This window comes from Pongo pygmaeus, chromosome 13 (assembly GCF_028885625.2).
Source record: "Pongo pygmaeus isolate AG05252 chromosome 13, NHGRI_mPonPyg2-v2.0_pri, whole genome shotgun sequence".
Classification (NCBI taxonomy): domain Eukaryota; kingdom Metazoa; phylum Chordata; class Mammalia; order Primates; family Hominidae; genus Pongo; species Pongo pygmaeus.
In genome coordinates this window covers 57,975,546-57,990,298 of record NC_072386.2, presented here as the reverse complement: position 1 = coordinate 57,990,298, position 14,753 = coordinate 57,975,546, and the positions used below count along the sequence as shown (strand labels likewise).

The 14,753-nt window shown below is 35.5% G+C and overlaps 1 protein-coding gene and 1 long non-coding RNA gene across 2 annotated transcripts in view; one reads left to right on the top strand and one right to left on the bottom strand.

Annotated features, from left to right (window-relative positions):
* The window catches only part of LOC129044182 (uncharacterized), a 63,025-nt gene that overhangs the window by 11,101 nt on the left and 37,171 nt on the right, over nt 1–14,753 (top strand). The gene's annotated exons all lie outside the window — the stretch shown is intronic.
* PGM5 (phosphoglucomutase 5) overlaps nt 1–14,753 on the bottom strand; it is a 178,148-nt gene that overhangs the window by 140,542 nt on the left and 22,853 nt on the right. Inside the window, exons 3-6 of the mRNA XM_054501897.2 lie at nt 10,829–10,975; nt 7,783–7,908; nt 3,659–3,849; nt 2,910–3,064 (exon numbers count right to left, since the gene is read on the bottom strand). Coding sequence (XP_054357872.1) covers nt 2,910–3,064; nt 3,659–3,849; nt 7,783–7,908; nt 10,829–10,975 — 619 coding nt within the window. The remainder of the gene's footprint in view (nt 1–2,909; nt 3,065–3,658; nt 3,850–7,782; nt 7,909–10,828; nt 10,976–14,753) is intronic.

Genomic DNA, 14,753 nt, shown 5'->3' with positions numbered 1-14,753 from the left:
AATTTCAGTGTAATATTTACATACGAATCAACAAGAAGATCAGTGGTATAGAATAGAGAATCCTGAAACAGATCTACATATATATGGTCAACAGATTTTTAATAATGGTACCAAGGCTATTCAGGGGAAAGAAAATTCTTTTTTAAAAATGGGATTGGAAAAACTGGATAAGGGAAATAAGTGAACCTCGACCCCTACCTTATACCATGCTCAAAAATTAATTCAAAATCATTCGAGACATAAATGTAAAAGTTAAAACTGCAATGACTCTAGAAGAAAATATAGAGAAAATATCTCTCTGACCTTGGACTAAGCAAAAATTTCTTGTAGTTGACAAAGACATAGATAATAATCGTATAATCCATTAATTATAAGAAAAAATAAACTGGACTTCATCAAAATTTAAAACTTCTGCTCATCAAAAGATACTAATAAGAATACTAAAAGTAGCCAGGTTCAGTGGCTCATGCCCATAACCCCAGCACTTTGGGAGGCTGAAGGAGGGGGATCACTTGAGGCCAGGAGTTTGAGACCAGCCTAGGCAACATAGCAAGATCTCATTTCTACAAAAAATGTTTTTAAAATTAACTGGGTATGATGGCATATGTGTAGTCCTAGCTACTCAGGAGGCTGAGTTGGGAGGATTGCTTGAGCCCAGCAGCTGAAGGTTACAGTGAACTATGATGGTACCACTTCACTCCAGCCTGGGCAACATAGTGAGACCCTTTCTCTAAAATAAACAAATAAATAATTTTTATGTCATCTGAAACTAAGATCATACTGAAATTTTCCCTCAGTGTCTCCAGAATGTCTTTTTTTAATGGTTTGCCCAATGTAGTATCTCGTTTAGAACCGTGTGTTATGGCCCTTCAGTATTTTTTTTTTTTTTTTTTTTTTTGAGACGGAGTTTCACTCTTGTTCTCTTGTTGCCCAGGCTGGAGTGCAATGGCGTGGTATCGGCTCACTGCAACCTCTGCCTCCTGGGTTCAAGCGATTTTCCTGCCTCAGTCTCCCAAGTAGCTGGGATTACAGGCATGTGTCATCATACCTAGCTAATTTGTCCCATAGAATATCATTTTCTGGATTTTGTGGCTATTTTCTCATGGTGTTGATTCATTCATAAGGTAAAATTTATATACAGTGAAAGGCATCTGATGGGTACAATTCAATGAGTTTTGAACGGTGTGTATATTCATGTAACCACCACCCAGATTAAGCCACAGAACATTCCCATCACCTCAGAATGTTTCCCGGTGCCTTCTTCCTACCCCGCATAGGGTAACATTGTCATAATTTCTATTGCTACATATATGTTTACCTGTTTTGAAACTTCACAGAAATGGAATTATATATTATGTATTTGTTTGTTACTGGCTTTTTATCATTTAATATATATTTTTTTATTTATCCACACCCACTGCATGTGTCAGTATTTCATTCCTTCTTGTTATTGTGTAGTATACGAATATATAAATATATCACAATTTATTTTTGCAATCTCCTGTTGATGGACATTTGTATTGTTTCCAGTTATTAGCTATTATGAATCATACAACTATGTATATTATTATACAGGTCTTTTGTGGACACATCTCCATTATTTTTGGGTAAATATTTAGGAATGGAATGTTGGTCAGATGTAGGCTCCATTTTACAAGAAACTGCCAAACTGTCTTCCATTCTACACTTTTGTTTGCAATGTATGAAAGTTCTGGTTGCTTCCTATCCTAATCAACATTTGGTGTGGGACTACAGGAACATGCCACTACACCTGGTTGATTAAAGAAAATTTTTTGTAGAGACAGGGTTTTGCTCTGTTGCCCAGGCTGGTCTTGAATTCCTGGCCTCAAGTGATCCTCCCACCTCAGCCACTCAAAGCTCTAGGATTATAGGTGTGAGTCGCCACGCCTGGCCAAAATTTATTAATTGGTAGTTGGCAATTGTTGATGGAAAAGAAAAAGCAGGTTACAAGCAATGTACTTTTTGATATCTTTGGTATTATCACAGGCAAATAAATTATATATGTATATATATTATGTATATTATATTATGTATTTTAATTATATATGTGTATAATGTATATATATAGAAAGAGATACAGTAAGGAATATAAGTTTTTCTATTAACATAGGTAACCCAAGGAAGGGGATATGATGTTTACATTTTCTTATTTGTGTTTTCTAACTTTCCACCAGGCACATATACTGTTTCTATAATAACACGTGCTGGTTGAAAATGTCAGACTCTGAAATTCAATGTTTTATAATATAGGGCGATAGACAAGAGGGATGGATAGAGCAAGAAGAATGAAACCTAATAGGGTTAGTTAGAGCCCTACTGAGTGAATCTCTTGTTGGGTATTTTCCATGCACTGTCTCATTTCATTCTTACAATATACCTATGAAGTATCATTTTTCTATTTCTACAGTGCTAATAAGGCTATAAGTTAGCATTTGAACATAATATAATCTGACCTCAAAACCCATTCTTTTTCCCCCTCACTTATACATACATACTTTCAGGTTAATAAGTTTTGTTGCTAAACATTTATGTAGTATTTACTATGTACCAGGCACCATGTTAAATGTTCTACTTGAAGCACCTCATTTGTACTTCATGACAATCCATATAAAGATACCACTATTATTATCCACATTTTACAGATAAGAAAACTGAGGCACAGAGACTAAATAAGTCTCCTAAATTCCCACAGCTAGTAAGTGGCAGAACCAAGAATTAAGCTCAGGCCACCTGATTCTCCACCTTCTACCCAGTACACTACACCGTGTTCCCATGCTTTCAACACATTCCCAAATGGAGCAGGGGAGAATAAGCGCCAGCAACCAACAAAGGAGACATCGACACCAAAGGTCTACCATAAAGTTTTTCACGGTGACATCCTTGCTTACCTGTCCAGGGCCATGCTGGTTGGCATACTCCTCCCAAACCCGCGGACCCCCATCTGACGGAAATATGGAATGCAAGAGAGGTTGGCAGCAATGATGGCCAGGGAGTCAGAAGGGCTCACAAAGAAGCCATTTTGGCCTAGGATCATATAACGGTCCTGTAGGAAGGAATGCGTAAAAATGATCGGACAGAAGCATCTGCTAGCAGCCCATTCCCATAATCATCACAATCCACTTTACTGCCATCTTATATTTAACAATCTAACAACTTGAATGAAGCCAAAGAGAACATGGGAAACATTCTTCTAAATCTCTGAGTACCAAGGGCCCAGAATCTTGACACACCAGGAATATGTTCCCCCTGTTGAAATGTGGCTCAAGCTTTAGAAGCCCCCAAATACTTAATTCTTTCTTTCTCCCAAACATAATAGAGAACACTGGTTCTTGCAGAAATGGCTGATTTCTTAACTTGGTGTTTTCAACAACACCAGCCATAAATAAAGATTTATTGAATAATATATATTTTTAAATAAGCAACCTTTGTACGCCACAAAGTAAATCTGGAACTAAGAAAAGTAATCGCTATTTAATTGCAATACTTAGTCATTAAACAGAAGGGCAGATGCAGAGCCAGTTAGAGCACACATGTCCCATACATGTTAGCTCCAGATGTGTTCATTAATTCTCTGCTTTCCAATTCATGGCTCATTATATGGTCAAAGGGTCAGCAGACAGAGAGCTTTCCTACTTACCCCATCAGCATCAAATGCAGCTCCAAATCCATATTCTCCTCCTTTCATTGCTTCCAGAAGAGTCGTTGCATAGGTCAGGTTTGGGTCGGGGTGCTGCCCTCCAAAGTCTTCCAGGGGAACACAGTTTATTGCAGAATTGGCTGGGGCCCCCAGCTCATCACACAGAACTTTTCTCACATAAGGTCCCATAACTAAAAATAGATACACAGCAATATTAAATATTTGCAGAACCGTCTCCCCAGAGTATTTTGTTCTGAATAGTACAGGAAACACCATTTAATAACCCAGAAGAAAAATACAAATTTACAAATTTACAATCTTTTTAAAGACACAATATAGATCAATATTTGCTTGAACTACTATTTGAGCATCTACTATGTGCCAGTTACTGTGGTAGGAATACAGAAGATGTATTCAATCACCTAGTTACATAAATTTTTTCGCCCGAAACTTTTCTAAAAGGTTGCCAGAAAGAAATCAGCTACGTAATAATGATTCATTGCCTGTTGCTTTTCATGTATTAAAAGCTTTAGCTGAATATATGCAAAAGCATTAAAGGGCTCTAGCAATGTTCTTTGTCTCTGCAATCATTTGGACTCTGCCAAGTATATAATTAAACACTGTAAACCACTGAAGCATATAAAAACAAGCACATTTTACCAAAATACATGCCAAGGAATAGTATTTTCCAGTTCAATGAACATTATGGAGTACGTAACATGGAGCTGCTCTGCTGGGAAATGAAGGGATCATATTGAAGGGATGCAAAGCACATAGTTTCTACATTCCTGGGCTTGTAATCTAGTAGTGGGGTGAGTCAAAGCTGCAGATGAATGACTGCAGTGGTAAGACTAAACAATGCACATTGATGAAATAATTATATCCAATGGCTTCAGAGAAGCAATAACCACACATAAGGCTTCAAGGAAGAAGCAGCATTTCTGGTGGAACTTGAAGGAATAATATAAAGGTGGCAAGCGTTTGGGTTTGGACTGGGAAGCCCATCTAAACAGAAGGAACATTATGAGCAAGGGAACAGAGCCTGAGGTAGAACATAAAGCACATTTGGGGAACAGCATGTAATCCTCCTAGCTGAAATATCTGAAAGATATTGCTTTCCACTTATTTTCCACCAATGCAACACACAATCCTCCAATAGTGAACATCTCCTGATTGTGCCTGCCCAGCACACATTTCCTCTTCCTCTGGATACAACATTTGGGATTTCTATTGGAGAAAAACTCCCTTCCCTTGGGGTCTGGGTATGGCTAAATTCCACCTCCCCAAGGCTAAGGAGGTGACCTAGGTCTGCCCAATCAGCGTCCTCCATCTCCTAGCCAGAGCAATTGATTCAAAGATGGACATACAGTATAAACCAGGTAATAAGGCTGAAACCCAGAAATATTGCTCATACTATTTGGAAAAAAAGCAAAGCTGTCTTCCCTGTAGGCCAGATAATGCTAAGGCAAGAACCTGAAAGTTCTTTTCCTGAGGAATACGATCAGCTCAACAAGAAAGAACAGAATAGCCTAGCCAGAAGCCCTTAGAGTAAGGCCCATGGAGAAGACCCACAGCAGGCTCAGAGCTCCCAGCAGATTTTTCTGCCTCATTCTTAAATATGCCAGAAAGCCAAGGATCACCAAAATTTTGAGGAATGTATTTGAGATGAGGTGAAAATAAACAAAAAGTAAAGAGAAACCTGGAGGAAACAAAAATTATACAGGGAGAAGAAAACTTTTTAAAATATATCAGTAATATCCTAATAGAGATTAACAAGATAGAGTAGAATGGCTAAAATGGAAAAGACTGACAGTACCAAGTATTGGTGAAGATACAGATAAACAGGAGCCCTCATACATTGCCAGTGGTGCAAATGGAACAGGTATTTTGGAAAATGATTTGGCCATTTCTTATAAAGGTAAACATACACGTATCATATGACTCAGCAATCCCATTCCTAGCTGTTTACCCAAGACAAATGAAAACGTAGAGACTTGTTCACGGATGTTCACAGTATCTTTCTTTATAATAGCCAACAACTAGAAGAAAAAGAAACCTAATTTTCATTAACCAGTGAATGGATAAACAAATTGTGGCATATCGACAACACAATAAAATTGTACTCAGCAGTAAAAGGAACAACTACTGATACATGCAACACCAAGAATGTATATCAAAATTATTATGCTGAGTGAAAGAAGCTTGAAGCAAAAGGTGACATATTGTATGCTTCCATTTATATAACTTTCTGGAAAATGCAAAACTATGGGGGCAGAAAGCAGATGAGTGGTTGCCAGGGGCTGGGGATAAGGGGAGAGGTTTGAGTACAAAGGGCTGCAAAAAAACTCTTTGGGGTGATGGAAATATTCAATCTTGATTGTGATAGTGGTTACATGACTGTATATGTTGGTCAAGTCTTATCAAACTGTATACCTACCAGGAGTGAGTTTCACTGTGTATAAATTATACCTCAGTAAACCTAAGTTTAAAAAGATATGGTATCCATGAAACATAACTAGGATGTGTTTTTACACGAGAGAATCTTTGGAAAATACAAACAAAAGTTTTGAGAAATTAAAAATATAATGGTAGAACTAAAGGACTGGAAGATAAAGTCAAGGAAATTTCCCAGACAGTAGAATAAAATAAAGAGATGAAAAACTGGGGAGGAAAAGGTGAAATAGAATAATTATAGGATCAATTCATTAGTAACAATAACCAGGATGGTTACTAAATAGTAATTCAAAAACTTTTCCAGAATTAAAGGGCACAACTGTTCAGACTGAAAGGGTCCATCAGGTGTCCAACATAATAAAGATAGAGTCCCACACTAAGATCCATTATTGTAAAACAGAGGAACACTGAAGATAAGTCAAAGGTCCTAAAAGCTTCCAGAGAAGAAAAAGGAAAGACAATGGATTAAAAATCAAAATAGCACTGGATTTCTCAAGTTTAATGTAATAGCTATAACACAGTAGAGCAATGCCCTCAAACTTCTGAAGAAAAGTAATATCCAACTTAGATTTCCATATCAGTCAAAATCAAGAGCAAGTGTAGAATAAAAGGCCTTTTCAGATATACAATACACAAAATATTTACCTACCATGAGCTTTCTCTCACTGAGTTCCTGGAGAATGTGTTCCTCCAAAATGTACGAGTAAATCAAGGTGTCAGACAAAGAAATCAGGGAACAGGACATTTAACATAAGAGATGTGTAAAAAGAATTACTACCATGGTGATAAAGGGAGATTTCATGATGACAGCATGCTCAGAGAGCAACCAGTGGAGAGTGGGGCAGATCAAAGTCTCCAGGAAAATGAAGTGAAGGAAGATTTAGACACTGGGGGAGAGCTTGAGGATTAAGAGTGGTAAATATACTTGATTAAAAGCAAGCAATGAGACAACAAGATAATTGCTGTTTCCAAGGAAATCAAAAAGTTGTACTGTAAAGGAAATATAATTATAGCATATTGCATGGCTCAGCAGTGTTGTGGTAATGTAAACAACAGATAATGATCTTACCAAACTGATGATATAATTAGGGAAGCATGCTAGGATTCCCTAACTGGTGGGTGGAAAGTGTGGGTGGAGAGGTGGGTGGTGGGTGGAGAGGGTGAAAAAGAGCTGCAGCTCCAGTTCCTGTAGTATGAATTCAGTAATGCTCAAAACTGAAAAATCAACAAGGGTCTGTATATTCATAATATTTAATGATAGGGAGATAAATACAAAAAAGAAACAGCTGAAAAAATTGAAAAATTTAACTCTGGAAGGTAACAAATTGGGGGAAGATAGAAGTTGGGTACAGATTTTTTTCATAATAAATCTTGAACTATTTATTTGACTGTTTAAACTATGCCATGCGTATGATCAAATAAATAACAGTTTTACTATACTCCACACTCGAACATGCATAGCCTCAAACCCATTTGTTCAACTTTTGTTTTCATTCACATCCAAAGACAGAAATAAGGGTCCTGAAGTTTTCCAGAGCATTCCAAATATCTGAACATACACATGTTGTGTGAATATCTATGAATCCAACTTTCCTCTTAACCTCTGAACCAACAGGTGTAGAGGTCTCAATATTTCCTGCCCACTGATTTGGAGAAAATCACAGGCTTACCTCCATGCATTGCGTCAACGCGAATCTTCAGTTGGCTGGGCCCAGTCAGCAAACTCTTGATGGCATGAAAGTCAAAGATGGTCCGAAGGAGGTTAAGATAGATATCCACTGGGTCCACTATCTCCACTAAAGATAGAAAAACAAAGGAAAATGTCATTGACTGTACCCATGAAAGATACTTGGAAGCATAAAAAGAATCACTACCTTAACAGCATGAAATTCTGGTCACAAGCCCATCATATCCCTACACATGATGTGGGAAGCGAAGTGCCCATTTGTTGACAAAAATCACAAATCAGGGCACAATCAAGATACTACAAACTTTTCAGGTGCTCAATGGGTATAAATGATACCAAGTTATAAATTCTTCTTTGCAAGGAAAAAATCAACCACAAGAATAAATTAAGATAAAAATGTGCCCTGTTACTCCTGCTCCCACTTCCCCTCCCAAAAAAATGCACACAGCACACATCTCAATGTTTAGAAGCATTTTAGCATATCCAGTTGCCTTTCTTGTGGGGGCTGGCCAAAGACTGACTCAGCTGGTATGAAACAAATCAGCAAGTGACCTGAGTAGTGACGCCTATTTTCCAAATGCCATTGTGCCTACCAGATTCAAGTGCAGAATTGGTGATGAATATATTCCTGGGTTTGTGTGAAATCTCATTCATGCCCAATCTAGCACCCAGTTTCCAAGTGAATGGCAAATATCTAGAAATTCTCATTAAACACAAATGCTTTCCAGTATCTAGCACCACCCAGTAACCAGGAATCCAAAAAGTTTTATTCATTTATGTGACATACCAAAAAGCTCAGAATACATTTTTCATACTTGTCAATCAGTATATAATTAATGCTCAGAAAGTACTTTTCCAAGAAGTAGTAAATCAATTCTTTAGGTGCTAAAATTTGTCCAGGAGCCCTGCTTTTTTAAATTCATAGCTAAATTTTGAAAATTACGTGTATTGTTTTCAGATTTTTCAAATACATACTACTTTGAAACCCTGAAATACTTTTAAACTTGCACGGAAGACATTACCAATCCACTTTCAATAATTTTTAGTAAATCCAGGTGTGATATTTAATGGATGAGATTTTAATATGCCATATAATATTATCCCTTCATCTGATCAAATACATATCTAAAAATATATTTTCTTGCACTTAAGTCAATGTAATCTATGTGTTCATTCAAATAAAATTATATTTGTAACATGGATACTTTTAAACTATCTTTTTACATGAGGAGCATAATATTCTATAAAGTAATTAAACATTAATCTGTATAAAGTGTACACCTAACAATGGTTAAAATGGTAAATTTTGTTATATATATTTTACCACCATAAAAAATTAATCTGTAAGACAAAAGGTTATGCCCTGAGTACTTTGGAAGTTTTACTCACTCTACATTATAGGATAATGTTTTTGACAATTTCATTTTGGCTCTTCAATTCTTGAACCACTTGCCTAAATACATTTGGTATTTACAATAGATAACACACAGTACCAAACAAACGTGAAAAACGAGGAAACAAGAAGTCAGTAAAAACTGAAAGTTCACATCATATAGTTCATGCTCTTGACACTAAAGTGAAATGCAAAGGAATTATTTGTTTCTAATTAACTCAAGCTTTCCTCAACACTTGAACCAGCAAGAATACAGCACATAAATTATCCCAAACAATTATCTCCAAATTCTTGGAAGCCAGGGAATCCCTCTACCCATCTCCTGGTATCAGTAACATTTTTAGAAAACTCATTCAACTAGCAATGTGGCTGCAGCAATGAGCCTGAATGAGAGCTCACGAAGATTCGGGTCTCTTGGACAACTATAAAAATTGTGAAGATGCCAAAAATAAGCCTAGTCCTTCCAACCATATGTAATCAGCATATTGAAATCATTTTGCTTAATATAATGTACCCCTTGCCTTCAATTGTCCAGCCATCCCATGCGTGTGCACACATATGCCTATGCATTCTCCCAGCTAGATTAGCAAAAGCAGGCATTGTTGCTTCCGGTGAGTATCATGGCTCTCTGTAAATTTCTGCTCATTACCTAAGCAAACAACTGACTCAAAACTTCTCAAGAAAGATTTGGTAACATTGGGCAAATACTGTGACCCCCACACAATCCATTTTAATCTTTTCTCTGTCCCTAAAATATCACATGGACACAAACCAGGTATTTCCTCTTTTGGGCTAAGTTAAATTACTTCTAAAATGAGGATACCATCTTAACACAAACTGCATTCAAGCTTATAGAAGCACTAAAAAAGTAAAACATGTTAAATCTATTGCTATTCTATGCCTTCTAGGAAAAAGCAATATGATAAAATATAGGGGGAAAATGTTGTATACATACATGTTATTAATGTCATCATATGGTCTAAAATTAATCTATAAAATAAAAAGCTATCTTCTGAATACTGTAGAAGTTATATTTGCTTTACAATATAAGATAATATTTTTGACAATCTCATTTTGGTTCTTTAATTTTTGAATCACTTGCCTAAATATATTTGGTAGTTACTGAATTCCTTTGTAAAATCTCCTGACACGGTGCTCGGTATAGGGCAGGTGATCAATAATTATGCATTCAATAAGCCGATGCATAATTATTCCAAGCTTGGTTATGGCTTGGAAAAGAAACTCCTACCTTTCATGAGAAATTTAATAACCCATTGACTTGTTAGGTTTCTTCTTAACTAGCTAAGGCATTCCAGCATCTTCACCTTAATTGCTTAAACAAGTTTTGGCAACTCACAGCCTATTTTTGGAATGCTATAATGAAGTCAACCATAACACTTTTCCTATGTTGAAAATGATATCGAGTTTGGGAAGTGGTTTTTGAAAGTTTCCAGCTCTGAATATCTTGGCTGCTCTCATGTCTTCTCTCTACACCATATTAAGTTTACACACATTTATCAAGAGTCACCCCTGAGATTAACAATGCAATAATTTTCACGAGTGTACTTCCCTATAGAAACCAGTCAGCCCCATCCACATAGTTACGCTGACTTCTTCAAAATAAAAGCTCTGTTACCTCTGAATGGTTTGAATTTGTTCTCTAGGTCAAATTCTTGTCTTCCTAGTCGAGATAGGTCGATTCGGAGATCAGGACATATAGCATATTCCTCAATCGTTTTGCTGATTTGGTAGATTTTGTCTGAGACAACATCGGGTGCAGGACCTAAAATTTGAACACCAAAAATACATGTTTTTAAAAGTCTCATGAGTTTCAAACAGTGAAATGTTACCATCCTCCTCCACCAGGCAGAGAAAGATTCATTTGTTCTCTAAACAATGATCAATGGTTCACAGTTCGATTAGCCTTGATATTTCTTATACTGTACTCATCCACTATGGGGGAAATTTGATCAGCCTCACCTGTTCTATATAGACTAACAACCCATATGTTTGTTTGTTTGTTTTAATCCACTTCTAAGCAATGACACATCTTTCCTAAAAATAGTTTCACACCTGCCAGGGAAACCTGGTTACATAATCAGCTTTATTCAGGATATGAGACACAAACAGGATATGCATTTGACAGAAGTGAGGGATTCCAGATTTACATGCAGCTTCCCCAGTGCATCTAGAAGAGGAAACTATGCTTTCCATTCCCAGCTCTGCTGCGTAATTGATGTGTGAGCTTAGCAGGGTAAGTTAATTATTTTCCCCAACTCACAATCTCTAGTCACTTCTAAAATGAAGCTCAACTAAAAATATATGATGCATTTCCTCAGAAGGCCAAATTGACAAGTAGTATTAGACTTTAAATAAATTGAACATGAAATCAATACTTGTTCACCTTTTGGGGTTTTGCTTTTTTTTTTTTTTTTTCCACCTTGTATATCTTAATGCAAGCCATTTCAGATTTTTTTTTTTCAACAAGGTTGAGAAACAAATAAGCAGATTGAAAGATCTAAAGTATAAATGATTGCTAGATGTATAGCTAGCTTTCTGTATGAATCTTACTTGTCAACTATACTGTAACTTTCTACTGAACAAAAATTGTTTCTTGATTTTTAAAATATCTCAATGCTTAGAACTGCATTGTCCAATACAATAGTTACTAGTCACACTTAGCTGTTGAGCACTTAAAATGTGGCTAGTTAAGTTGAGGTGTGCTGCAATTGTAAATGCACACCAAATTTTGAAGAGTTAGTAGAAAATGCAATCGATTGCATTAATAATTTTTATATTGATGACATGGTATAATAATATTTTAGATATAATAGTTTAAATAAAATACAATGTGAATTTCACTTGTTTCTTTTCACTTTTTTAATGTGACTACTAAAAATATAAAGTATGTATGTGACTCACAATATTTTTCTGTTGGACAGCGCTGCCTTAGAGTGTAGCACCATCACCGTATCCCAATAAATGCTCGTAAAAAAGAATAGCAATAGTCCTATTCTAGTAAGTGGGAGAGAAGACAGCCCAGAAGATTTTACCAACAATTTTCTTGTTGTGTGGGAAAAGTGAAGACCTCAAAGAAATAAACATAGCCCTTTGCTTCACTCCTTTCCATTTTTTACCCTTCACAAAACTTAAAGAATAGGTAGTCTTGTTTCGTTTTTGCATTATTTTATGCTTGCCAGATTATAGAATGCATGAATATCTCCCTCCACTCCCTACACCCCAGGCACCATACTGTATTCTTTGGCTGTGTCCATCATTTTCAAGTCCTTGAGTTTTAATGTGAAAGCACACTGATTTCCAAAAGTAAAGCAAGTACTGTCTCTCTAGATAGTCGTCTATGATGCCATTCAACCATCCATGCTGATAACTTCAGAGTTCATCAACAACTTCTGAATTCCTTTTCAATTTCCAAGTTCCTTGATATCTTCCACTCCAATGACTTTCATCATATGCACACCAAAAATATGTACAATTATAATATATATTAAAATAATTGTTTTTTAAATGATACAGCAAATCTACAGGCACTCATATAAAAATAAATTTTAAAATGCTAAAAAAGAATACCCAGAGATTTTAAAGTGCATAAAATAAATAAATGAAAAATGGAAAAGCTAAAAAGCTTTTTAATTTGAGGTAGTCCCATTTATTTGTTTTTGCTTTTGTAGCCTGAGCTTTTGATGTGATATCCAAGAAATCATTGCCAAGGCCAATGTCAAATAACTTTTTCCTATGTTCTCTTCTAGGATTTTTATGGTTTCAGATCTTATATTTAGTTCTTTTATTCATTTTGAGTTTATTTCTGTGTATAGTATAAGATAAGGGTCCAATTTCATTATTTTACATTTTTGTTTTCCCAGGCACCATTTATTGAAGAGGTTTTTTTCTTTCGCCATTATGTCCCCTTGGTGCCCTGGTCTAAAATTAGTTGACTATATATGTCTTGATTTATTTCTGGGCTCTCTATTCTGTTCCATTGGTTTATGTTTCTGTTTTTATGCCAGTATCACACAGTTTTGGCTTTAGTTTTGTCATATAATTTTAAATCAGCAAGTGTGGTACCTCCAAGTTTTTTTTCCTCAGCATTGCTTTGGTTTTTTGTGGCTCCATACAAATTTTAGTATTGCTTTTCTATTTCCATGAAGAATGTTATTGAAATTTTGATAAGGGTTGTGTTAAATCTGTATATTGTTTTTGGTAGTATGAATGTTTTAATAATATTAATGTTTTTGATCCATGATCAGTGAGCACAGGATATCTATTTATTTGTGTCTTATTCAATCAATGTTTTATAGTTTTCAGTATACTTTCACCCCTTGGTTAAATTTATTCCTAAGTATTTTTTTGATGCTATCATAAATGGCATTGTTTTCTTGATTATTTTCAGCTGGGTCATTATTTATGTATAGAAATGCTACTGATGTTTGTATGTTGATTTTGTATCCTGCAACTTACTGAATTCATTTATTAGTTCTAAAAATTTGTGTGTGTGTGCGTGTGTAGAATCTTTAGAATTTTCTATATATAGGAACATATCATCTGTAAATAGAGATTATTTTACTTTCTCCTTTCCAATTTGGATGACTTTTATTTATTTTTCTTGTCTGATTGCTCTTGCTAGTACTTCCAAAACTATGTTGAATAGAAATAGCAAGAGTGGGCATCCCTGTCATGTACTAAATTGTGGAAAAGTTTTCCATTGTCCCCAATTGATTATGATGTTAGCTGTGGGTTTCTTTCCTTCTATACCTAAAGTGTTAAGAGTTTTTGTTAAGAAAGAATGCTGAACTTTGTAAAATGCCTTTCCTGCACCAATTGAGATGATCATGTGGGTTTTATCTTTCATTCTGTTTAGCCAGTCTTGCATGTCAGGGATAAATCCCACTTGGTCATGATTCATAATTTCTTTGATGTGTTGTTGAATTTGGTTTTCGTCAATATTTATCAGAGATATTGACCCGTGGTTTTATTTTCTTACAATATGTTTGTCTGGCTTTAGGTATCAAGGTGATGCTGGCCTCATAAAATGTGTTTGGAAGCATTCCCTGTAGCTCTAATTTTTGGAAGAGTCTAAGAAGTGTTGGTAATAATTACTCTTTGAATGTTTGATAAAATTCAGCCATGAAGCCATTTGGTCCTAGGCTTTTCTATTTTGGAAAGTTTTTAATCACTTCTTCAATTTCTTTATTTGTTGTTGGAGTGTTCAAACTTTCTGTTTCTTCCCAATTCAATCTTGATGGGTTAGTTTTTCTAGAAATTTATCCATTTCCTCTAGGTCCTCCAACTTGTTGGCATAAAATTGTTCATAATAATCCCTTATGACCATTTTTATTTCTGAGGTATCTATTGCAATGTCTCCACTTTCATTTCTGATTTTATTTATTTGAGTCTGCTTTTTTTTAGTGAATCTAGCTAGGAGTTTGTAGATTTTATTTTTTCAAAGAACCAACTTTTGATTTTATTTATATTTTCTATAGTTTTTCTATACTACATTTTATTTGCTTCTGTTCTGATCTTCATTATTTCCTTCCTTTTGCTCA